Below are 27083 nucleotides of genomic sequence, written 5' to 3' on the forward strand. Positions count from 1 at the left end.
CATGCTCTAACTGCCCAGAAAAGGACAGGTGCTCACAGGTGGTCCAGGAATTGACCCCTGTACAAGGGGAATCAGGAATACACCACCAGGGAGGATACCACAGCCACAGGGGTAAAGGAGGGAGTGATGCATTTTTGTTACAGACTGATAAAGCACAAAGACCCTCACATAAGCACATGTCAGAAGTCCAACCACCCCGTGAAACTCTGTTTCCCAAACTTCACTACTAATAATTTGCACCATTATAACCCCATACTAGAATCCACTTAGTATTTTACTTTAAGCCACTTTTTTATGTGAATAAGTTTATTAAATGGCAAGGTTATATCACTACCCCAAATAAGAAGCTGGTATCACCTGTCATAAGAGAAAGCAATAGAAAAACCCCAAATTATAAATGTTCATGTACAGACCTGTGAAATCATCTCACATACCACCAGGTGTGTGTATGCACTTAGAGAATTATTGTCTTAAAATGTAGAAGAAAAGTCAGCCAATCTAACAGGCTGACTCTCTGAACTATCACCCACTCTGAGCTGTGCTGCCAGAAGAGATATTACTTGGGTTTGACTACCCATTTTACAAATATTTTTTTAATTTTAATTTTTAAATATATTTTTTTATTGATTTCAGAGAGGAAGAGAGAGGGAGACAGAAACATCAATGATGAGAGCGAATCATTGATGGACTGCCTCCTGCATGCCCCCCACTGGGAATCAAACCCACAACCTGGATATGTGCCCTGACCTGGAATCGAACTGTGACCTCCAGGTTCATAGGTCGATGCTCAACTGCTGTGCCATGCTGGCTGGGCTTGACTACCCATTTTAGCTAAGAGCTCTTTACCTTAAAGGTGTGGGGATAAAGACCTGCTATGCAAATCAATGGTATCCCCTTTCCCACAAGGATGCATTCTGAGGCCACCAGCAGATGCCTGAAACTACGGTTAGTACAGAACACTATATATACTATGTTCTTACTTACACATACATACATACATACATACCTATGATAAAGTTTAACTTATAAATTAGGTACAGTAAGAGATCAACAACAATAACTATAAATGAAATAGAACAATTATAATAATAACTACAATGAAAGATATGTGACTGTGTGTGTCTCTCTTTTTAAATATTTTATTGTAATGCAGTCACTTTTCTTCTTGTTATGATGTGAGATGACACGATGTCTACGTGATGAGATGAAGTGGGGTGAAAGACTAGGCCTTGTGTTGCAGCGTTAGACTACGGAGGATCACCTGCTCTGGGTGACCATGGATCATGGAGTCATGATGATGTCCATGGTTGGGGAAATAAAATACTTTTGGACAGCATTTGACTGCGGGTAACTGAAATCTCAGAAAGTAAATCCATGGATAAGGGGGAGGGGGGAGCTACTACTCAATATGTATTTTAAGAGGAATGATCCATATGTAAATTCACTCACGAAGTCTTAGTGTGTATAGTCTAATCCTGTCAGCAGGACATAAGTATTGGAGTTAATCCCCCCAAAAAATTATCACAGAAAAGCCCTGCCCTTGGATCTGTAAAACACTGAAGACCAAACTCACCACTTCTTGGATTTCAGCCGCGGTGCAGGGTTCCGGGGGATGAGGAAGAGGGCTCGCATCGGGTGCATGTCGCAGAGAGCTGCAAGAGACCAAACAAGGGCCAGCTCCAGTCAGGAGGCGAAACTCACGCCAAGCTCATCCTGGCTGTGCAGCCAATGCCACCACATGGCTCCCGAGGGCACGCATGACCAGTGAGCAGAGGCAAGAGATCACAAAGCCTCCATCTGGTGAGCACTTAGAGCTGATGGCTAACCACAAGCCTCATAAAGCACAACACGTTTCAGCTAGAGAGTAACATTTCTACTTTGACTTTATATTTAAGAAAACTAAGTTAAAGGGTCCACAACCTTCTCTTTATTATAAATAACCATCTAAGATTCAAAGTAAACAACATCAAGGGAAATGAAGTTATTTAATGAGTAAAACCTTAAGTGTCAAAACAAAGGATTTTTTATAATCCATGGTCTTTTTCTTACACACTGAAGGCTCATCCAAATACAATGTTATCTACATAGATTTTTGGAGTATAAAACACTAGACCAGACACCTTTCCCTCTGTATTTCCAACTATCCTAAATGGCTTTTCAGGGTTTATGATGGTTTTTTGTTTCATTTCATTTCCTGGCCCCAGGAAGCCCACAGGACTAAGGCAAATGAAGTCTGGCAGGAAAATTATAAAAATATCTCAACTTGTAAACATGACATTATTGTTTATAGTGAAAGCACTCAAACGTTCTTATTTTAAGTACAATATTTCACTAGTTTACTTTTCAAACATCTGGGAGTATCTTTTCCTTTGTGCTTAGACTAAGAATATATTCTCCCCCAAAGCTAAAGAATTCTGTGGGTTGAAGCTTATTTTTAGCCCTTTCAACTACTTATCAAGAGTGACAATATGGTTTTGAGACTGTAATATATTATTTTTATGATTCATAAATGCCTTTTAGCATTGTGGATGAGGGGAAGTTGTCCACAAAGACTCCAAATCAATCAAGCTACAGATAAATTCTATCAACTCTAGGGTGATGACTTGAAGGTACAAAGAACCACATGCACATAACAACCTGTCATGCAACTAGGGGCCTCTGAGAAGCAGCCACCAAGGTGTTATTAAATGTGAGAGGGGGCAATTTCTGCCTCAAAGGAAACAGGGAGGGAGCTGGGGAAGGCTGAGGGAGTCATCAGATTGCTGTGCACATCTGATTGGCTGAAGGTGAGAGGGAGAAAAGTGGGCAGAAGTGTGCTACAATCTAAGGAAACTAAGGAATAAAACTGAGGAGTGAAAGTTACCTACAAAGGAATGCTGTGCCTTCCTGAAAAGGGTCTGTCTTAGATCCCCGCCATGCTCGTCACTGATGGGGAGTGGCCCTTGGGAGGCACAGCCTCAGTGCATGGCAGCGGCGAGGCCCTTGATCAGTTGTGCCTCCTGCATGGGAATCTGTGAGGCATTGCTCATGGCCTGGCAGAGGCTCTCTGCAGTGCATATTCCAGATCTCAAGGAATATTCCAGATCCTGGCCACTCTGCCTGAAATAAGTAGGGAAAGCTAAAAATCTAAACATCAGTATTTTAATAGAAGTGAAAGCAGTCGGGTATCAGTGTTTGTGGAACACATGCACTGGAAATCAGCGTTGACGTTTGTGAGAGTTTAGTCTTTATGGGTTGGTCCCAGTTTTATGGTAAGTGGAGAATAGTTCAAGAATCAACTACACACTGAATCTGTAAAACAAGTAAGTTTCCCCAAAGTTTGCCTCCCTTTCTTTTTTCCTTTTCCCTCATAAATTCAAGATCCTCACACCACTCGGAAATGAATGGATTTATGGTTGATTTAAGATGACTGCTTTCTAAATACGCAGCGAGAATCCATGCTGGGCTCAGTGTAGCAGAAGTAAAGCTACCTTGGCTCCTGGCACAGAAGCTTCAGTACCTGCAGAGCGGACAGCAACCAATTTCACCCAGAGGAAGATACTTACGGGGAGCACCTTCTGCCATTTCGATAGCGGTGATTCCCAGGGACCACAAGTCACTCTGGAAGAGAAGGAAGCACAGACACAAGCATGAATGCAGTTGCCAAAGGAGAACTTGGTTACACCTGGTAATTGCTTCAGAACTGCCCGTGGGGAAACCACTCAGTCATCTCTTTACAAACCTATTACAGCTGCGAAGCTTCAAAGTAGTCAGAGCCTCATTCAACTTTCATTGACAATGCCTTTCACGGTTTTAAAAATTAATTTGTCATTACTTGGGTGGTGGACCCACACTACAATACACAGATGATGTATGAGAGAACTGTACACCTGAAACCTATAGAATTTTATTAACCAATGTCACCCCAATAAATTCAATAAAAATGAATTTACCACTCAAATGTCTCTCTGGCTTAAACCATATGAAATCGCTGCGATTCGACTGTTTTCTACACTGTCCTATAATTAACTGCACATGTTTGAAGTGTATCATTTGCAAGGTTTGATACATGTATACTCCTGTGAAACCATCACTATAATCAAGAGGAGCAAGAATCAAGTGGTTTTGCACTGTGAAATGAGGTGCAAATATGAAGGTGGATATTCGGAGGGTTTCCATTCTAAGCTATTACAAATAAAGCTGCTACATTCATCACAAGTCTTTGTAGGAACATATGCTTTTATTTATTTATTTTTTTTTTAAGAAAACACCCACAGGTGGAATGATACACATCCATACTGCTTAGCCCAAAATCTGGCACACAGTGGCCTCCAGAATATTAATTTCCTCCTCCTCTACTATTAGGTGAGATGGCCTTTGCCTGTTCAATTTAACCTTCTCTAATTTCCCTCTATTTGGTTGTAGCAGACACTGTTTGTTGGCTAACCCAACAGACATATTCAACCCCCATTTCCTTTGCGGCCTTCATTTATGAGGGTAGGAAAGCTAAGTGTGTTTGTCCAGACTTCCCTACTGCTAAGGATAACAATTAAGAATGTGGCACTAACTGGTTTGGTTCAGTGGATAGAGTGTTGGCCTGGGGATGGAAGGGTTCCCGGTTCGATTCCAGTCAAGGGCACATGCCTGGGTCATGGGCTCAATCCCCAGTAGGGGGTATGCAAGAGGCAGCCAATCAATGATTGCCTCTCATCATTGGTGTTTCTATCTTTCTCTCCCTTCCTCTCTGATATCAATAAAAATATACTAAAAAAAAAAAAAAAAGAATGTGACATAGTTGTGGCCAAAGAGACACAGGCAAACATCTTCTGGGAGTTTCTGAGAAAGCTTTTGCTTTTCCTGAAATAAGTGACAAACACAGCTGATGTCTTGACAATTCTTCCCCATGTCTTCGTGCCTTGAAGAAAAGCATGCTCTTCGAGCTACAGCATCCATCTTACCAACATGTGGCAATAAGTCAACAAACTAATGATGACAGGACATAAAGGTAGCAGCCTGGGTTTTAAAGACAGCAATGAGGCCCCACACCAACTCTGAGCTGCCTGCCTTTAAACTTCTGAAATGTAAGTAATTATATCCCAAAGCATTCCTTACTGATAGCATGCACACAGCAATGATTTGAAGAAGCACATTTTGACAGTAGGGAAATGGAGAGAGGGCCCAGTTGTTAGGTGAGCCTGGATTTATCCCGCAGGAAGCAGGAAGGGTCTGTGAAAAGAGAGGCTGCCTTTATTCAGTTCACAACATCTCAGATCCCCCCTAAGGCGGCTTTGCCCAAGCTCCCAAACAACTCCTTCAAACCAAAGGTCACACCATCCTGACTCCTGAGTATCCTGTCACGTGACCAGGCCAGAAGCGGCTTCTTCTTTAAGCCCTTATTTGACGGCATCATTAGGATCATTTTTTTTTTTTTTTTTTTTTTTTTTTTTGCTGGGGTTCTCTTGTTTTACAAAAAGAACATTTATATTCCTGGCCATATATATACCCAGAGCTGCTTGTAAGCTATGCTTAACTGCCCACGCTAGAGAGCAATAAGCGTCCTTCACAGGGCTTGTTCAAGCCTTTGGGTGCATTAGCAAGTCCCTGAGACACTTCAGAACTTAAATACGGGAGAAAATGTTCCAATTACAACTGGCAAGACAGATCACAGGAGAGGAGAAAGGGAAGAGGGAGGAACAAGATGAGGAGAGTCCGGGAGAGATAAGTTTCCTTCATGGCCATGGTGTGACTCATTTTGGCAGGAGCTCGGTAATTCATTATTTCAGAGGTGCGGTGCCGCCTGCCCTGTGGCATGATTAATAGCCCAGTCTTGTGCGCATTACAAACAGAACAGAGACAAATTCTAGTGCCTCTGAGGAGGCGGAGGAAGCACACCACTTCCGGCGGGTGTTGGGGGGGGGGGGGCATCCTGCATGCAGGCAACTGGAGCACAAGATAGCAGCTGGCCTTGGGGGTGGGGCTGCCCAACATGTGAAGAATACGTTCAGATGGCCAAACCAAGCGCACAAAAAAGAGGCAGTGTGGCACAGGGAAAGAGCCCAGCGTGCCCTGAGAGGCAGAGAGAGCCCGTGCTGGCAGCCAGGCTTGGTGACTTGGGCAAGCCACTTAATTCCTCTGTGCCCATTTCCACACCAGTAATGTGAAAAGAACACCTACCACAATGCTGTGGACATGGTGAGTATTTAAAAAATACTGGTGCAGACAGACCCTGAGGACCAGTTATCACTGACTGGCAAATCAACCAGCACATCTGAGTCAGGTAAAGTGGCAACAATGCTGGCTGGGCACACTATACATCTCTTACTTTACTGACTTAAAAGAAAAGCAAGGCCAAGCCGCCCAGTGTGGCTCAGTGGTTGAACATTGATCTATGAACCAGGAGGTCACGGTCCAATTCCCTGTCAGAACACATGCCCGGGTTGCGGGCTTGATCCCCAGTGTGGGACATTCAAGAGGCAGCCAATCAACGATTCTCTCTCATCATTGATGTTTCTATCTCTCTTTCCCTCTCCCTTTCTCTCTCTGAAGTCAATAAAAACATATTTTTTTTTTAAAAAAGCAAGGCTAGTTTGTGTGCATAGGGGGGGTGTACAGGACAGAAAGATATAAAATAAACATTTTAAGTTCTCCACCCACACGTCATAGAGCAATGGACTGAGGAAAAATAAGACTCCATTATGTGTACTATACTGTGTGTTGCTCTTTGCAACAGGCTATCTTGAGATCTGCCCAACTTCAATATGGACACTGCCTTGTTGCTTAAATGGCTCCATCGTATTCCGCTGGACAGATGCGCTAGTCTATTTAACCAGCTCCCTACTAATGGGCTTTTGGCTGCCAAGAAGTTTCTTTAGTGAGTGGTTGTGTTAAAGCAGTAAGTATAGGGCTATAAATTACTTGACAAACCCCATCCAACCAAATGAAATTCAAATTGAAAAAGTAACAATTTAAACAGCCGAGGAATTTTGCAGTTTTATTAATTTCAAATCTCTTGAATGCTTATTATGAAATGAGAAAGCTTTCATTATTGCCCCACACACTTATCAGGGAAATGAAACCTTTCCTTTTGCTTGAAGTGTTTTGACAGAATTTCTGAAAACAAGAAAGGAGGGCCTCTGGGGGAAAGTGAGCACACCAGGCAATGAGATTCTGGCGCTTCTCCTCAGAGAGGGGCTATTTTCAGGCAGCACTTACTGTGCCCGGGAGAGATCAGACAAAACCAGGCTGCGATAAAAAGCATGAGCTCTTCAGACTACTTTTCTACTCAGGCCCGTATTTTAATGAATTATTGTAGTTTTTAGAAAAAATTAAAGCAGCCTTTAAAGATATCTTAGACAACTTAAAGAATCCTACTTAATAAAAGCCTAATATGCAAATTGACCGAACAGCAGAATGACTGGTGGAACAACCAGTCGCTATGATGTGCACTGACTGCCAGGGGGCAGACGCTCAACTCAAGAACTGCCCCCAGCCTGCAGGCCCCAGGCCAGCCAAGGCTGGTGCCAGTGGGGGGCCACCTTGATTGCCCGCCAGTTGCCCCACAGATCGGCCCTGATCGCTGGCCAGGCCTAGGGACCCTAGTACATAATTTCATGCACCGGGCCTCTAGTACATAATAATAAACCATAAAACAAATCAAATAATAACTACGCTCTTCTCTTTTGCATTCTACCTTTATTTTTGTAAATTTGTCTTTATTGTTGAAAGTAGTACAGATTTCCCACTTTTTCCCTCCATTGATGCCCTCCACCTGGCACCCACCCTTCCTAGGCCTTCATCACCCCATTGTCTGTGTCCATGAGTTATGTAAGTTCTTTAGTTACCTCTTTCCCACCCACCCATCCACCCCCACCTTCCCTCTGACGTTTGACAGTCTGTTCCATGCTTCTGTGTCTCTGGATCTATTTTGTTTTGTTCTTTAGATTCCACATATGAATGAGATCATGTGATACTTATCTTTCTCTGACTGGCTTATTTTACTGAGCATAATACTCTCCAGGTCCCTCCACGATGTCTTAAAAGGTAAGAAATACTTCTTTTTTTACTGCTGCATAGTATTCCATGGTGTAAATGTACCACAGCTTTTTAATCCACTCATCTACTTATGTTCTGCCTGTATTTTAAAGGAAGGGTTTTGTGGTAGGGAATCTAACAAAGCCCAGTGGCCTTCAAGTCCTCTTTTATTCTAAACATGTCTCCTAGGCTGAAAGTATCTGTAGTACATGAGTACCCAATAACATCGATTTCAGAGTCTGGGATACACAGCTTGGTTACGTGGGCTACCCAGCACACAGTACCAAATCTTTGAACTTTGATGAGCTTACAAGTGAACTTTCTAGTCAAAAACTCCACATATCAATACAAGTTGACTAATTCCTTACACACAGTGGATATTAATTGGATGAATGAATAAATGGTTTTAAAGGTCAAAGTATTGTGCAGTTGTCTCCTGGTATTAAACCATATTCCTAAGAATAGTGAACAGAAGAAAGAATAAGACCTGTGCCAAAAAAGAAGTAGAAAAATTGTTTAAAGAAAGCTTTCTTCTCTGGTCCATGATAAAACTGTGAAGTAGTTGAAATGAATCTTCCAAGAGACCCCAAACCTTCCTTTCTGCCCATCTTCCTTATTGTCACCCTATTGTCAAGTCCCTTCTTTTACCCATGACAAGTGACCATTGATGCTTACAGTCTTGCCATGACTTCTTCCTCCTCTGTACAGCCTACACTCATGACACTCCTGACAAACTAACTTACACTAAGGTCTAAATGACTGATACGGTTGAATCTTGTCTCTCATCAGGATTCTTTATTTTTTGATAAAAGACACAGAAATGGCCCTGGCTGGTTTGGCTCCGTGGATAGAGCACAGGCCTGTGGATTGAAGGGCCCTGGGTTCGATTCCGGTCAGGTGCATGTACCTTGGTTGTGGGCACATCCCCAGTAGGGGGTGTGCAGGAGGCAGCTGATCGATGTTTCTCTCTCATCGATGTTTCTAACTCTCTATCCTTCTCCCTTCCTCTCTGTAAAAATCAATAAAATTTATTTTTTAAAAAAGACACAGAAATGAACCTTCACTTCTTTAATGTCTCAGGATACTTGTACAGTCACATGAACCTTCCAGTTCCTCTGAAGTCGCCCTGTGCAGCATGACGTGCCCTGTGGCTACTCATACACTGGGCTTTGTCTACACTGAGAGTTATTGCATGGGCTCCAAATTTTTCACTGTTCCCAAATTACATTCCTTAGCCATCATCTGAGGAAAGAGGACCAAGATACCAGTTTAATTCTAAGCGTTGGCTTGGCCAGAAGAAAGTCCTCTTCTACTTATTCTACTGAAAACAACTAAATTACAGGGATCTATTTTACATCACAGAACAAAAGTTCACGTGCACGATAGCCAGTCATAACACAGCCAGCTAAACGGCTAAGCTAAGGGTAGAAGTTTGAGACACTCTAAACCTCCATGGTATATTATAAAGTGGTCTAAAATACCTGTAGCCCAAATGTAGACTAATCAGGACTTGTTTAGTATGACTAAAGTTTAAAGATTTGCTTATAGCCAGTTATGATACATATATCTGGTCTGGGACATATATTTTGTAGTGGCTCCTCTCAAGGGATCTGCAAATTAATTTCTTTAAATGTGCTTATCATCAGCAGTTTAAATAAGTGACATTTATTTTGGCAGGAGATTAATTTTTATCTTGGCTGCTGCTTCCAGACAGATTATTGTCAGGCTATGACAGTGAACTAACCTTGGAAGAAAGAGGAATTTACAGGGGATTATTTTGTTTTCAGACCTTTGAGCTGCATTTCTCCAAAGAGGCCAATAATTTTGTCAATGCTCAGGGACACTGGGTCCCGAAAACACTGCCATGTTTGCATCTTTCTGACCTGCTTTCAATAATAACCCCACATATGGAGAACTAAAAATGTTCTTTAAAAAGGGAATTTTTCACATATACTCTTCAGAGGCTGTTTTGTTGGTGAATTGGAGATTTATATAGGAGAACATCTTCCAGGAGCAGGGTAATACAGGGTGGGGTACAAGTAGGCTCACAGCTGTGAGTATGCAAAACACAGAGTTTATTCTAGTATTATTATTTGTTAACTATTGTATTATTTTCCATATAAACGACTGTAAAACTCCTTTTGCCCCACCCTGGATATTGGGAAGAGCTCTGAACAGAGCGTTGGGGATCTGGGTTCAAGTCCCAACTCTAAGAAGATCACTAACTGAGTGTGCACTTGCAGATGCCTCAGCCTCAGTTTCCTCATCTGGAAGGTGAGGGTATTTCAAGATGATCACTACAGTCCTTTGGTAAAAAGTCCATGCACCATGAAACCAACCTAGGTTTTGCCCAAGGTTGTCCTGGGATCTGCACAAAGATGACAGATCATATTTAGCATTTAGAGCCAAACTTTCATCTCATGAATATCCCTTATTCCTTGTAAAACCAAAGCATACATTATACGTATAGGGAACTCAGTTATATATGTAGTGACTAGATAAGCTACTCTCAGAATATTTGTTCCCCACTAATTAAGTTATTGCTGAGAGACTATTATTCACTAGGCCCTGCATATGGCATGTTTACAAAGATTATCTCACATAAACATCATAGCAACTCTATGTAGATATCATCACCCTCGTTTTATGGATCAGGAAACAAGCTCAAAGAGCATGATCTACTAGCCTTAGGTCGCATCACTGGGAAGTGGCTGAAATGGGATGGAAACTACGCAGTCTTAGTTCATAATTACTTTCTTTGAATTCCTTAAGTATTACCCTTATGGTGGCAACCAAGATCTACTGTGCAGCCTAAAAACCCACAGGGCCCACATCCCATCTGACCCCAATTTTTATGTCTTGACTTTCAAGCACAATTCATGACAACAATGTTACCCGACATTGAAACTATTAATGGAATAAGAACCCAAAATTATTTTTGATTACTGGGTAGCAGAATAGAAAGGAGGAGGGTTTCTTTGGAGAAAGGGACAACTTTCACCTCTCTATTTAAACACCGCTTGGAATTTATTAACAAAATACCAGTTTATGATACAAAATTACAAGCCACAAATCAAATTTCTATGAAACACCACCACAGGCTACAGAAACGCCATAAAGTAGCTACCAACATCTCATTTGGCTTTCTCTCTTACTGAAAAGAAACTCTAATAATTAAACCTGAGGCAATGTGAATGAGTAAGTCTGATTATTTTTAATCAGAGAAAGATGACCCAAGACAACAAATTCATATCTTGGTTTCTTTTAATATAAAATGTTATCTGTATATATATATATATTTTGCAAAACATCTAAACTATAAGCAGAAGAGAAATATGCTTCCTAATTAGATACGAGAGTAAATTCATGAGGATCTAGAAAATGGTTTAAGCATTTTTTTTTTTTAACAAATAGGCAATCAGATATGAAGGGTGACTTCATTAAAAAGATTCTCACTAAAATATCTTATCATTTTAAATTCAAATAATGTGTGGGTTTTTTTTGTTTTGTTTTTTTTTGCTCTCCCTTTGCATTACCTAAAACCATTTGAGAATTCTCTGAAAGATTCAAGGGTGATATTTTGGGCATCATTTTGAAACATAATGAAGAAGTAAGAAGTCATACCTTGAAATCATATGTGGCATCCGGGTTTTCGTCACAGGCAATGACTTCTGGTGCCATCCAGTAGGGAGTACCGATGAAAGTATTCCTCCTGCCCACTGTTCGATCCAGCTGGGCACTGACTCCAAAGTCCACTATTTAAGAGAAGGCAAAATGAATCAAGTTTATGGTTTCTATACGATGCCAAAATGAATATGCATTTTTGTTAAGATATATATAACATAAAATTTACCATTTTAAAGTGTTATAGTTCTGTGACATTAAGTACATTTCACATTGTTGTGCAACCATCACCACCACTCAATTCCAGAGCGTTTTCCTCTTCCCCAGCTGAAACCCGGTAGCCATTAAACAATAGCTAGCCCTTCTCCCCTCCTCCCAGCCCCTGGCAAACACCATTCTACTTGCTGTCTCTATGAATCTGACTACTACAGGTACCTCATGTAAGTGGAATCATAGGTTTTGTCTTTTCGTGACTGGCTTACATCACTTAGCATAAAGGTTTTCAAGATTAATCCATGTTGCAGCATGTGTCAAATTGTCCTTCCTTTTTGTTTTCTTTTTTAGCAGGGAGGCGAAGGGAAATGGGAAGGGAAAGAGAAAGGTGTGGGGGTGCTCCCGGGAAATGTTCTTCCTTTGGAAAGCTGAATAATATTCTATTGTATGCAGGTGCCACATTTTGTTTTTCCATTCATTTGTTAATGGACACTTGGGTTGCTTCTTCCTTTTTGCTATTGTGAACGTGTATTTTTAAATTGCATGTATAAATGGATAAAGTGAACCAAGAACGAAATCACTAAGTGTTATATTTGTTTATGTCAAGGCTTCATGGGGACCAAACATAGCTATTAAATAAAAAGCAAACTTGGTTGCCACCACAAAGAGTAATATTTAAGGGATTCAAAGAAAGTGATTATGAACTAAGTTTCTGGAGTCAGATTGCATAGTATCCATCTCATTTCAGCCACTTCCTAGTGATGCGACCTAAGGCTAGTAGATCAACCTCTTTGACTTGTTTCCTGATCCATTAAATGAGGGTGATATCTACATGGAGTTGCTATGATGTTTGTCTAAGATCATCTTTGTAAATGTGCCATATACAGGGCGTGGGGTATTACAGTCTCTCAGCAATAACTTTATTAGTGGTGAGCAAATATTCTGAGAATAGCTTATCTAGTCACTACATATATAACTGCGTTCCCTATATAATGTATGCTTTGGTTTTACAAGGAATATTCATGAGATGAGAGTTTGGCTCTAAATGCTAAATATGAAAATTATATATTTTAACCAAAAAAGGTAAGAACAAATGTTTGGGATATAAACATGGGAGATATTTAAATCTCTGAAAATAAATAAACATGCTGACAGTGATTCTGTTCTAGGAGACAAATTGTGTATCCTATGAGATATTTGCCAATTTATGCTCTTACTCATAGACATCAAGCTGACAAATGAATGTGGGGATTCTGTTTTGCTTATCGTTTAGATTGCCATATCTGGACAATCTCGGATTTGTTACGGGAAGGGCTCTAATGGACAGCACCAGAGAAAACGATTCCCTCACGGACAACTCTGGCAGATGGAAATGGGATAATTGGTATTCATGCCAAGTAGAATACTGGGCATCCATTTTGCACAGGTAATAATGAAATCAATGTAAATTTAACTTAAAACATATGGGAATACAGCAGGAATTCATTATTCCAAATATAACTGTGGAGATTTTTAATAAAAAATGGGTCACCATTGTTCTGTTATAGCAATAATGTAAACAAACAATAAGATATAGGAAAACATTTCAAGGTCACTCACTTCTAATCTAAAGGGTCTTTGCTTTAAAAAAAATCAATTATTACATTGATTAAGCACATGGTTCTGTTTAGCACAGACCAATTCACTCCTCAAAGTGCTGTTAGAAAATGCTTTTGAAATAAACAAAGAAACATTTTCCTCTCCATTCTTAGTACAATGACCTCCAAATCCACAGTGACAAATTTACATTCACTAAACACACACACACACATACACACACACACAACCCACCAAAAAAGCCAGCGGTTGAAATAATCTTATCAATTCCTGCAATTCCTAGGCTCACTGGATTCTGTTCTTACCTAGTTTAACTTCTGCATTTTCAGTTAGCAAGACATTTTGCCCTTTAATATCTCGATGAATCACTTTGTGCTGGTGCAGGTGACTCAGCCCCTAGAGTGATGGAGAGTTGAAAAGGATTAATAGGAACATAAGCCAAGATGCAAATAAACTATTTCAGATATTAATGATCCAAAAAAGTATTAGATTCATCCAGAAACACTTTCATTATTATACTCATATCTTTCATGTGCTCACAGTGCTGTACTAAGCCATAGGCAATGGATCAATATAAACTGAACCATAGAGGTGTCCCTTGCTATGCATGGTGCTGTGCTAAAGGAAATGCTTTCATACCTGCTCTGATCTCAGGAACTCCACAAGAGATGATACGGTTCAGCATACATGAGTTCAGTTAATAGTACCGTGAAAAGTGAAGACAGCCTGTCTTTGCTAGTTTGTAACAGGAACACCTATAAAGCCTACATGCAAAAATCTAAACTGATTCAACCGAATCCTCCACTTTTGGGGGCAATATTTGAATTTAAAAGTTACTTTCTATTACACAAATTTAATTAAGCACAATAAAATATTTCTCAGAACAGCCAAGACATTTCTCATTGGCTTTAGCCAATGTGGCCCACATTCAAAAAGGGAAGCAACAATTTCTGTTTCCTTTGTCGGCATTTATCACTGTCATTTTGAGTGCTTTATGACATGTGTGAATTTGTGTTCATTATATAAAATTATTATTCAGTGACATCCAAAACTTTGGATGTGATCATATATCAGGTCTCCATGAATTACTCTGATTTTGGCTTCTTTGGGGTGTTAGTTCTAAAACCTACAGACATGCTCTAAGCCACATGTTTTTTCAAAAAAAAAATATAACCTAAAAGAAACTAAAATTGGAATCTTGAAGCAAATTTTGTTATGCTAACACTTGATAATTCAAGGTATTATATACCTAACTATTGCCATTTTATTATTTATGATTTTCTGTACTTTTATTTTTTTCTCCATAACAACAAAATCATGATATGAAAGATGAGGTTGACACAAAAATAATAAAAAAAACCCCACTAAATATCTAAATTCCCTTGTTGAAAAAAATATGCATGAGAATATGGATGACCAAAAAGGTCCATGTGTATGTTTAGGAATATCAGTAAATATAAACCATGCATCAGGACAGTTGCAGTGGTTTGGGTCTTTAAAAATTACCTTTCGTATAGAGTTAGTTTGGCTCAAGGTAGGCATCAAGCAGATAAAAATGTATCGTTTTAATAGCATATTAACACCCCCACAAATCCTTAAAATTCCATTCCCTGCTTCATCACCAAAGTGGTTGGAAGCAGGTACCAGAGCACATAAGTGAGCCAAAGGTTGTATTTAATGAGATCACACGATGCATGGAGGGTCATCTCTGAAACTCCTTATGATCAAATGTTCCTTCCAATGAGTCACCTTATCTCAAATGCCAGTATCATTTGGGAGGACGATTGCATTGGAAGAAGGAAGAAAACAGTGGTTTTCAAGCATTTTTAGCTAGGTATTGAGAGATACTCATGGATGAAACCTCCCTTCTGCTTTTAGAACCCTGAAGATGACAGGACTGATCCCCTACAGGGTTACCCAGCTTAGCAAAAAGGCGTGTTATGCAGAACCCGCCCTGAAGACCCAATAGATGCTTGGTACCCACTGGGTGGTCTGGATGACTAAAAACATTCATTGTGCTTTCTCTGAACGAGTAAAATGTTAAGTCAGAAATTCAAATTAAATTTACAAGATGGCACATCAATACTTGGAGATAAATGTCAGATTTGAAGATCAGCAGCTGTACCTCCTTGTTTCTCCTCAAATTTTGTTTTGTGTTCTGTTTGAGAAATCTTTTTTTGTCTACTGCGAAGCCATGGTGGTATTATCCTATATTTTCTCTCAGGAGCTTTATTTTTTTTATATCATTCACATGTATGTTTACAATCCAGCTGGAATTAATTTTTTAATATGGAATAAGCAGGTGTCAAGCTTCATGTTCTCACATGGATATTCAATTGACCTTACTGACTGATAAGGGCACCCTTTCCCCAGCCACTGAAGCAGTTCCTTGGTCATAACTCAGGTGAGCTGTGAAGCAGGTCTGTTCCTGGGCTCTCAATTCTGTTTCCTTGGCCATTTGTCTATTCTTGTGACAATACTACTCTGTTCTAATTACTTAGTAGCTTTATAAGTCCCAATAACTAGCAGCATACCAGTACATCCTCCAGCTTTGTTCTTCTTAAGACTGCCTTGAGTATTCTCAGCCCTTTGCATTTCCATATAACATTTTAAAAATCAGTTTGTCAACACCCACAGATATACCTAGAATGATTTTGATAGGGAGTTCAGTGAAGCCATGGATCAAATTGGGGAGAAATAACATTTTTAGAATACTGAGCATCCTAATCTTTGAAATAGAATATACATCTATTTATTAAGGTCTTCTTTAATTTCTCTCAATAATATTTTGTTGTTTATGATGTAGAAGTTGTTCACATCTTTCTGTAAATTTATTTCTAAGTATTTGATTTTTATGCCATTATAAATGTAATCATTTAAAATATTTTATATTTTCTTTTGTCTAATGTGGTTTTAATGTAATCAATAAACATCATTTTAATGCCCTCCATCCTTCTTAACTTCCATCCATCTATCTATCTATCCATCTGTGCATCCATTCATAACACATAATCTATCTTTCAAAAGTGTATCTTGGACACATTGTAAAAACAGTTTTAACTTTTGTTTCCTTAAATTAAGAAGGCAGAGTTTATAAATAGATAATGATTGCCAAGCAGATCTAGTAAGAATACTCTCATTGGACATATAATAGCCTCCATATTAGTAGCAAAAGATAATTAAACTAATCCGAAGGACCAACTACCTTCTTCTTGAATTGAACTCGGCAAATATGACAATATTGCCCAGACTGCCTGATTGTGGGCAAACAGGCACAGTCTTGTCCAGCTATTTTCATTCATTTACGTAATTAATGCTAAAAGAGTTTTATTTAAAAGGGTAAAATCTGGTCAACTAGGTTCTATGTATGTACTTAAATGGTTAAAGTCACACAATCCTTAAATTAGTTATAAACTTCCACAAATGGAAAACTCCAATGAGTGATCAAAATATCTCTAAAACAATCCATTTCCTAAGTGGGACACCATCTACTAGTACATGACCTAAAATCAGATTTCCAATTGGAAACATCACTGGAAATGAATTCCTTGTTAAAAGAACTCACCCAATGCTAACTCAAATGAGAGTGCACATGGCCCATTCAGAATGGCACTCACTTCCACTAGAGCAGACCACAATGAACTACCATTGCCATTATCACTGCTAGAATAAAGCTTTAGAGCTTTCCAATATGCTTATGAATTTCAGTGGAAGATTAGTACAAAGTTCAACACCTCCCATGATATCCCGTATCGTTACTTACTCGTAAGATCTCCCTGCAGATGTATGCAATCCACTCCTCCTTCAACGTGTTACCTTTCGTGTTCTTGATCAGGTCAGTGACAGAGCCAGCTCCACAAAACTCCATCACCAACTGGCAAAGGAAGCACACATGCCATTATTATAATCACACTTCTCACCTTCCACTGGGTTGAGTTAGGAAAGCATACAATACTCCAGTTGAATGCTTTGGAATGTCATTCCTGCAAAGAAAAGGTGATCATAAAATAATATGTGAAACATAAACATTTATCTTCATTTATTCCCAAAATGATAGGGAGGAAAGATTATTTTTAGTTTTATAACCTGAAAATTACAGTTTCAAATTGAGAAAAATCTCCATATTCTATGTATTTATAAAACGCGGGCAAGTAGGCGGTTCAGATGTTGTTGAGTACATCTGTGTTTATTTAGCAGTTGAATTCATCCTTCCTACAAAAGTAGGGTCATTCCCCTGTCCAAACGAGCTATGGTAATCTAGGCCATCCCAAGTTAGGACCATACAAGTGCATGCTGTTTATTTTATTGGTTTGTAAATGGCATTGTAAGCTGTCAGAGTGAGGACTTTCTGTTTTTAATTAAATTCAGCAAATGTTCCCAGCGGGCTGGACACATCAAATAAATTCAATAAACAATAAGCTCTAATTTAGCACCTTTCATCCAAAAAGCTCCAACTTCCCAATAAATATGAATTCATTACAGCACTCAGCAGCTTTGTAAAATAGGCAAAAAATAAACACCTCTCTTACTTAACAGATAAGTGGAGACTGGAAGAGAAAAACAATCTATCTGCTTTAAATCCATTTTCTTGGATTAGAGAAACATATCCATTTCCATACTTTCTCTCTCTTTTTCAAAAAGTCTTCAATAAAAGTCTCCTTATAGGCACTTATATCATTTTTTAATTACATAGTAACAATTCAGAAAAACTACCAATCAATCTTTGACCTGACTCTAGTAACAGAACTGATATGGGGTCACAATGAAGTCACATTGATGATTTTAGCTTTACCCAAATGTACATTCCTAACATCAGCACCATGTCACAGATCCTAAAAGATACCCCACTAGGCTACAAAATCTTCAGGTAGAAATTATGTTTCCTTTTTTTCTGTATGCCTAGTTGAAACTCACTAAAAACTCATGAAACAATGCCTGTTCTAACTTGTCATCTTATGATTCCACATAGGGTAGAAATTTCCCATGTTCTTCAGAGCTTTTGTAAAAAAATTTGAGAAGTGCCACCATAGACCACATTCCAACCCAATAAGAGTTGTAAAGTTATCATATATGCTAGCCAGGAAGCTATCAAAGGCCAGAAAATCACATTAGAAAGAACTCAGAAGTCAATGTGAAGAAGTTCTCACTGGCCAAACATGGGATGATAATTTGAGTATCAATAAGAATAACTTCAATATTTTGAAACACATTAAATATGCTTAACTGAAAGCATTAATCAAGACACCCCTCAAAAAGAATACAACTGGCACTGTTTCAAGAAAATGAAGAAGCAACTTCTAATTTTGAGAACTGGTAAATAAAGAGGTAAAAATTAAGAATTCTACACTTTGTAGTACAAGCTTTACCACTGAGTAATCCTATATAATAAAAGCCTAATAATCAAAGTGACCGAATGGCAGAATGACCAGTGGAAAGACCAGTCGCTATGATGCACACTAACCAACAGGGGGCAGATGCTCAATGCGGGAGCTGCTCCCAGCCTGCAGGCCCCAGGCCAGCCAAGGCGGGTGCCAGAGGGGGCCCCCCGATTGCACTGCCAGTAGCCTTGCAGATTGGCCTTGATCACCGGCTAAGCCTAGAGACCGTACCCATGTATGAATTTCACACACTGGGCCTCTAGTTAAATAATAAAAGAGATAAAACTTGTCTTCATAAAAATCAGGTATTTTATCTAATAAATGAAGAAAAAAGGTAGAACATCACTATTACACAACCTCTAATAAGCTAATGGATTTAGGAACCGATCATCAATGGCTGCTAACATAAAAAAATAAGAACTAACCAGCTCTGATTTTCCTTTTGATTAGAATAATACATCACCTAAGAGTAGTCTTGTCCAAACCAAAACCAACCAACCAACCAAACAAACAAACAAAAAAGTCCCCCCAAACGGAATCTGATGAAGTTTCTAGTTCCAACTACCAATTTACAGGAAATTCAGGGGACTGAGAAACATGTTACATCCTGGGGACACAATCATCAAAACCTAGAATCGGAAACTCCACAGGGAAAATGAACCATTTACTTCAACAAATAAATTGCAGGAAGGGAAAGAAAAGGATGGAGGGGAAATCTATAAATTTAAAAACATCTCAAAAGATATACCAATGGATGCAACTTACTTAGATGCTAATTTTTTAAAGTTATTAAAATTTTTGAGACAATCTACAGATTAGCTATTAGAAATGAGGTTAATAATTTTGTAAGTGTGACAATGGTACTGTGTTTAGGTAAAAAAAAGTTCTTACTTTTAGAGAAACATTCTACAGATAAAATAATATGATATAATGACAGTCTCTTCTATAAATGATACTAAGACAATTAGATATACACATGTAAAAGAATAATGTTGAACCCCTACCTCACACCACATACAAAAATTATCTCAAAACGGATCAAAGACCTAAATATAAGAGCTAATACTATAAAATTCTTAGAGAGAACATAGGGATAAATCTTCATGACCCTGGATTTGGCAATGGTTTCTTAGTGATGACAACAAAGACACAAACAACAAAACAAAATATAGATAACTTGGATTCCATCAAAATTAAAAAACTTTGTGCATCAAATGACACTATCAAGAGAATGAAAAGACAACCTACAGAATAAAAAAATATTTGCAAGTCATATCTAGTAAGGTCAACTAGCCAGAACTATAAATAACTTACAACTCAACAATAAGAACATAAACACCACAATTTTATTTTAGTATTATTATTTTTTAAATATATTTTTTATTGATTTCAGAGAGTAAAGTAGAGGGAGAGAGAGACAGAAACATCAATGATGAGATAGAATCATTGATCAGCTGCCTCCTGCACGCCACACCCTGGGGAAAAAGCCCACAGTGTGCCCTGGCTGGGAATCTGTGACCTCCTAGTTGATAGGTTGACACTCAAACATTGATCCACACTGGCCAGGCAACAACACAATTTTTAAATGGGTAAAAGGCTTGAATAGACATTTCTGCAAAGAAGATATATAAATGACTAACAATCACATGAAAAGATGTTCAACATTGATAGTTATTAGGAAAATACAAGTTAGAACCATAATGACATACCACTTCACACTAGGATGGCTCTACTTTTTTAAAAAAAGTAGAATATAACAAGTGATGGCAAGGATCTGGAGAAACTATAAGCCTCATACACTGTTGGAGGAAATTTAAAATGGTACAATCACAGCACAGTTTGCTAGTTCCTCAATAAATTAAACATAGAATTACCATATGATCTAGCAATTCCACTTTTAGAGATATACCCAAAAGAATTGAAAACAGCTGTTCAAACAAAAATGTTCAAAGTAGCACTATTCACAACAGACCAAAGGTGGAAATACCAAAATGTCCTACATCAGGTGAATTAAAAAAATGTGGTATATCCATACAATAGAATATTATTCAGCTATGAAAACAAATGACACAACACAGATGAATCTTGAAAATATTGTGCTAATTAAATAAAGCCAGACCAAAAAAGGCTATATATTGCACACATCCATTTGTATGAAATGTCTAGAATAAGCAAATCCATAGAAGCAGAAAGTAGATTAGTGGTTGTTGCCAGTCACCAGAGGGAGGGATGAAAGGGAGTTTCCACTTAATGGGTACAGTTTCCTTGGTGATGACAAAAGTTCTGGAACTAGGTAGAGGTGATGGTTGCACAACATTGTGTACTTAATGCTACCGAGTTATACATTTTAAGATGGTTAAAAGGTGAATTTATGCTGTGTGTATTTTACCAGAATTTTTAAAAAAAGATATAATGAGAAGATCTGTTTCAAAATAATAGTAGAAAGGAGGAAGTAGATGGGGCAAGATTGGCCACTGATGAATGGTTATTAGGGTTAGTTTTGGGCACATGGGTGTACATTATACTGTTCTGAACACTTCTGTGTATTTTAAGGGTTCTTCACGAAGTTTTTAGAAATCCCATTATGTAGCATACCATGTTGAATGGCAGCAAGATGGACCCAAGCAAAGTCCTCGGGTAGAAAGAAAAGAATATATTTTCTCAAGTGAGCAAAACATGTTTGTGCCTCTTTTCCAAATCCCATTTTAAAAAACACAGTGACCAGACCACCCGTGATGCATCCATTGCTCCTGTATCAGCTGGAGAAATGTCCTACCACTGAGCTCTATTAGGCCATGTAATTATAGTTCCCAAGGAAAGCAGGGGAAAGCCAGTGACTCCAGTCCCTTAAAATTTGATTGGACCAAATACTTTCAAATATTCTGTAGGAAACAATCCTGCTCTTGCCAGGCACTAATGTCAGTGATTTCTATAATTTGCTTCTCCATTCAGCTCCAGCTGAAGGCTGCTAAATCCTTTTTATCTCACTATGGGACAAAATGATTGTTAAATTATGTAATGGGATTTTTTTTTTTTTTAAGAAAGAGAAGGAAAGAAACCAGCATTTGCTAGCAATCAGTTCCTATAGCCACACAGCTACACTGATAATTACTGCCACCACACAGTGGGAACTCTCCCTCACCACAAGTAACCTCATCACTGTAATAAAGAGACACAGGACTCAACATGCTAAGCCCAGCAGCGGTAAGTCAATAAATTCATATGTCACAAGCAAGAAATAATGGATCATTAAGATTCTTCCTGAAAGAAAGTTCTTAAATAGTTGACACCGGAGTAACAATACTTTGCTTACATTTACTGAGACTCTACCATGTGCTAGGTACTGGGCTAAGTGATGTTCACCTGTTGTTTCATTAATTCTCCTTCTCCTCAACTCCCTTTTCATGATTTATTTGGAAATAAAGCTTAGGTATGGTCTGCAGCCTCATCTATATACTCACTAAAAAACTAGAGCAGGGTTGAAAGCATGGTGCTCTCTCAGGTACAGCTACTAACCTTGGGCATGCTCACTAACCAACCTGGGCTCGGCACCCCATCACCATCACTATGAAACACAACATAAAAGCATCAACCTCAATGGTTTGATGTGAACACTAGTTGTGTCAATGAATAGAAACTTCCTAGCAGCCAGAAATCTTAAACCATATTTATCATTTTTCTACGTTTTTTGGCATTTGTATGTATTAAAAAGTTTCCAACTTAGAAGATAGCATTGATAGCTTCCCAAGATCCACTTCCCTTGGTTGGTGAAGACATGGATAAAAGGTGCTTATGAAGGGCATTGGATCTGTGTTTCTAAAGCTTCTGCTAATGAAAGAGCACCAAGGACACCTGTCGTTTCTCAAGCTTGTACCACACAGCAAGAAGACACAGTGGTCCATTCCAGGACATTAGATCGTTTTTAAAATTATATATTTTTATTGATTTCCAAGAGAAAGGGAGAGGGAGAGAGAGATAGAAACATCAGTGATGAGAGGGAATCATTGGTTGGCTGCCTCCTCTCACCCAGTGTAAGAAGCTCTGGGAATGGACGGTGACCTCCTGGCTCACAGGTTGACCCTCAACCACTGAGCCACCACGGCCTGGCTGGATCTTTTGATTTAGAAGATTGGGAGACAGTGGTGGTGGGATCTTAAAATCCTCACTCCACACTACCTACATTACTGGATCAGAAAATGAAATTCACATGTGTGTCACTTGGGAAGAGGGAAAGAAGGTTAAGTTGAAGGTGAGGACAGAACTGTGCTCAGGTATGATGGGGATTAGGTTTGGGCCTGAAACAGTGAAACTGGGGAGGTGGGGGGGAGTGGCATTTAAAACAGCAGCATAGTGTAGTGCAACTCAATTGATAGGGAAAGCGTTGCTTGAATTATTGGACACGGGGAGTTATTTCTATCTTAATTAAAATGGTTAATTTAAAAAACACAGTTCTAACATAGATTTCACCATTTGCATGGCTGCTTTTCACATATTTTTGTCCGTTGTCTTATTTTTTGAGGAGCAAGATGTTTTCTTTTAGAGGTTGTAGGGGAGAGAGGGGTGCTTACTGCGCCCTCCTGTGCTTTTCCCTCCCAGACAATATTTAAGGAAAGGGTCTTTGGCCTTAGCTGATCCCAGGAGGAGTTTCAGAAGCACTGTCTGAGCCCCTGAGCTCACCTCCTCACCCAGCCTGAGAGGCTCCGGACGATTTCTAGGGTCTCTCCGGTATTCACTCACTTGCTAGTTAATTGCTTTTAAGTTCCTATAATAAGAAATAAAGCTTTAAGCTATTTTAAAACTGCAGGCACTAGCCCAGAATTACCTTGACAGGAACCCATTCCTCCCAAATGTCACCCACCTGCTAACAGACCCCTCTCTTTTATAGTAAAAGGAGGGGCAGGAGGCGGGGATGAGGAAGAGGAGGGAGCAGGAAGATGAGGGTTTGCATAAAATGAGAGAAGCTTGCACCAAGACCTTGAAGAGACACCCTAAGAAAAGGATAGGAAAGATAAACTTCCAAGAATTCATAACTCTGCAAAGGATCAGCCTATTGGCCTAGAAGGTCCAGAAACATCAGCAAGGCATAGGATATTTTTATTATGTGTGGCTGGAAATAGCCACAGAGCTCATGTGCATGATTTATGAAGGTGTAAACAAAACCCAAACTCAGTACTTTGTTAAACAATGAGCTTCATTCACTATAGGCAGTTTAAGTCTAACAATATAAAATATGTGCATGAAAAAGTACCAAAATTGGTAAGTATACATTTATCATTTCAATCAACTAATATAAACATAAAGTAACACTGTGGGGAATTTCAAATTTGGAAAAGCAACCTAACCAGCTTTTTGCATTCATTTTTAAAACAGCATGCCTTGGGGCGGGGTGGGGTGTGGAACAACCCAAACTCCTTTGGCTCCTGGATTATATTTTTAGACTTGAAAAGAGAAAGCTTAAACTACAAATGCTAAGTCTTCCAGAGAGAGAGAGAGAGAGAGAGAGAGAGAGAGACCCAAGGATATGAAGTCCCAAACTTGGTCAATAAATGTTCTGGATAATGAACAATTTTGTATCTTGAGAATGACAATGGCAGTTTGAATATACTGAGCCAACTGGTATTTTTAACAACCAGAAGGCAGCCCGAAGCACAGGTCCCTGGAAATGCTCTCAAGACACCCGTGTCTAAGGAGGTACCCATCTCAGAGTCAGCATGGCAGCAGTCAAGGAATGAGGGAAGTTAGCTACTTCATGTGTTTGGTATTTGGTGCTACATTTGTCAGTAGGCATGCAAGATATTCTAGAGAATTTTCCTGTTAGGCTAAAATCACTACATGTCCATCTGGACCACCAACTCAATCGTAGAAACTAACCAGAAATTGTAAGAAATTTACAACTCGGCCTCACAAAGTGTTACACCCAAATAGAAGAATTTGAGGTGGGGATGTGGGAGCAAGTTTTCAGACGAGTTAAAAATAGAAAAAGAGAAAATATGCTGGCCTTAGAGGATTTTGGACTAAGCAACTTGGTTGTTGAGGATTTTGAGAAGCACAATATAAGTAAGACCATAGACTTGGACTCAAAATTAATCTAGAAAATGAAGAGGGTTGTATAGACTATTAGCAGAATAACTTTGGATACCCATAAGGTCTTCCTTTTAGGTGAAGAGCAGTTTAAGTACAGTTCAAATGAAATTCATTGGGATAAAAGAAGAAATCTTTTTCACATTCTTGTCACAGAATCACCCATTAATTCATAAAAAATGACTCTATAAAAGCTGACCTCAAGCCCAGTGGCAAAGTATTAAATTAAGCATAGCTTTAGCTCTGTGTTTGTATCTAAGTAACTTATATGTTGTCTCTATAGGTCATGCAATGGGGCAGCTCTGAGTCTGGGAGACTGTTTATGTTCAACCTTCTATTATTTTAGGACACCCTATATTTACCAAGTTCAGCCTTCTAAAATGTTCTGCTCACCAACAGTAAGATTCAATCACTTCTCCAGGCAAGTGACCTAGCTTTTACACATGAAGGAAAGGCATATTTCATTATAAAAGTGACAGATACTGATTGAAACAATGGCCCCTCACTGCCACCCCATCCCACCCAGATGAAAGCCTCATTTCTGATGCATAGAAAAGAGAAATTTTAATTAGCTATTCAAAAGACTCAGCAACAGGTGGTTGAATTTTTAATTGTCATATCTGCAACACTTCACATTTAAATCTTAAAACAACCAAAATGCTGGTGGACATGATTTTTGCCAAGCCAAGATGCTACAGCAATGTAATCCAAACTATTACAGACTTAGGTCTGGGGGCTGTGGCCAACACCACTGCAGATTCTAGAAAGTTCCCCCCATTGGTGGTTGAATGACAGCATGTCTTAGTTCATTTCAGTATCTCATTCCCATCTGACCTTGTACAGGGCATGGGTGAGTAATGCAAATGCATGAAGTTGAGCATGCATGCCAGACCACAGGGAGTGATGGGGCCCTGATGTGAGCTAGAGCGGGCATGTGCCCTCTGCACAACTGTTCCATGGCTCTGCCATACTGCTGCTACTGGGGATCTTAGGCCCAACATTTTTGATTTTTTTTAAAGATCATTTGATTTTTCAAGATCTTTTAAGGAATACAGACATTTGTGTGAAACTGCTCATTTGTTTTTTCTAGTGTTGGCATAATTACACAAACATCATCTTATGTGAACCGAGCTAAACATATTTACCTGGACAGCATTTAGCCTCCAGGTTGCCAGTTTTAAAACTCAGATCTAGTCCGAAGTTTTCACTTTTATAAAAAAATATGTTTTTATTGATATTAGGGAGAGGAAGGAAGAGGGAGAGAAAGATAGACACATCCATAATGAGAGAGAATCATCGATTGGCTGCCTCCTGCACACCCCCTACTGGGGATCAAGCCTGAAATCTGGGCATGTGCCCTGACCAGGAATCAAACTGTGAGCTCCTGGTTCATGGGTCGACACTCAACCACTAAGCAACACCAGCCAAGCCCAAAGTTATCACTTTTATAAGGAAGGAAATAAATGCCAGAGACCCAAATGTCAGGTTTGAATCCAGGTCCTAGATTCCTGGCAGGGTTCTAGCCACCTGCTAGAAAGTTTGTCCCTAAAATGCATACGGTCTAATTTCTTTTTTTTTTTTTTTTTTTTTTCTATAAATAAGAGTTTTATTTGTATTTCAAGTTCCCACCAACCAAATGACAAAAATAGAAATCTACATTTAGAGATAGGACCTGCTACCAATACCAATATGATTTTATTGGAATATGGAATGTAAACAGATGCTTTCAAACAAACAATCTACCCTTATAAAAACGTATGGCATTATTAAATAGTTAATAAAGAAACCCTAATGTGACGTGGTGGCAGACTCCTTGAGCTCCAGCCTAGCTGTGCGAGTCCCCATAGCTGTGGCGCGGCTCTGCAGCTGGGGGGCGGGGACTGCTTGCAAATCAAGTTAATGTCAAGTCCCCCAAATGAAATCAGCACTATTTTTACTTTTTAAAACAAAATCTAGCTTCCTTTGCTAACGTGAAGGCTGGCACATGGATCCCAGGCTTTGCTACTCATTCTGGGAACTCCACTTCCTCCCCCAAGACTCTCCCCGCCTGGGCTGTGGGTGGCCCCGCCCACGTACCTGCAGGCGAGAGGGACTTGTCATTGCCATCACATTCACGAATTACCCATCAGAGCTTAGAAATGCAGAGTACCCTGATTACAGCGGGGAATTACTTCTCATGGG

General features: G+C 39.3%; 1 protein-coding gene across 9 annotated transcripts in view; it reads right to left on the minus strand.

The window, feature by feature from the left end:
- Nucleotides 1–27083, minus strand: part of TNIK (TRAF2 and NCK interacting kinase) — a 347969-nt gene that overhangs the window by 100658 nt on the left and 220228 nt on the right. For all 9 annotated transcript variants that reach the window (XM_059687029.1, XM_059687031.1, XM_059687025.1 and 6 more), the window contains exons 5-9: nt 17207–17317; nt 13749–13839; nt 11635–11765; nt 3546–3600; nt 1574–1652 (exon numbers count right to left, since the gene is read on the minus strand). In XM_059687029.1, coding sequence (XP_059543012.1) covers nt 1574–1652; nt 3546–3600; nt 11635–11765; nt 13749–13839; nt 17207–17317 — 467 coding nt within the window. The remainder of the gene's footprint in view (nt 1–1573; nt 1653–3545; nt 3601–11634; nt 11766–13748; nt 13840–17206; nt 17318–27083) is intronic.

The sequence above is a fragment of the Myotis daubentonii genome, chromosome 3, assembly GCF_963259705.1.
Source record: "Myotis daubentonii chromosome 3, mMyoDau2.1, whole genome shotgun sequence".
Taxonomy (NCBI): Eukaryota; Metazoa; Chordata; class Mammalia; order Chiroptera; family Vespertilionidae; genus Myotis; species Myotis daubentonii.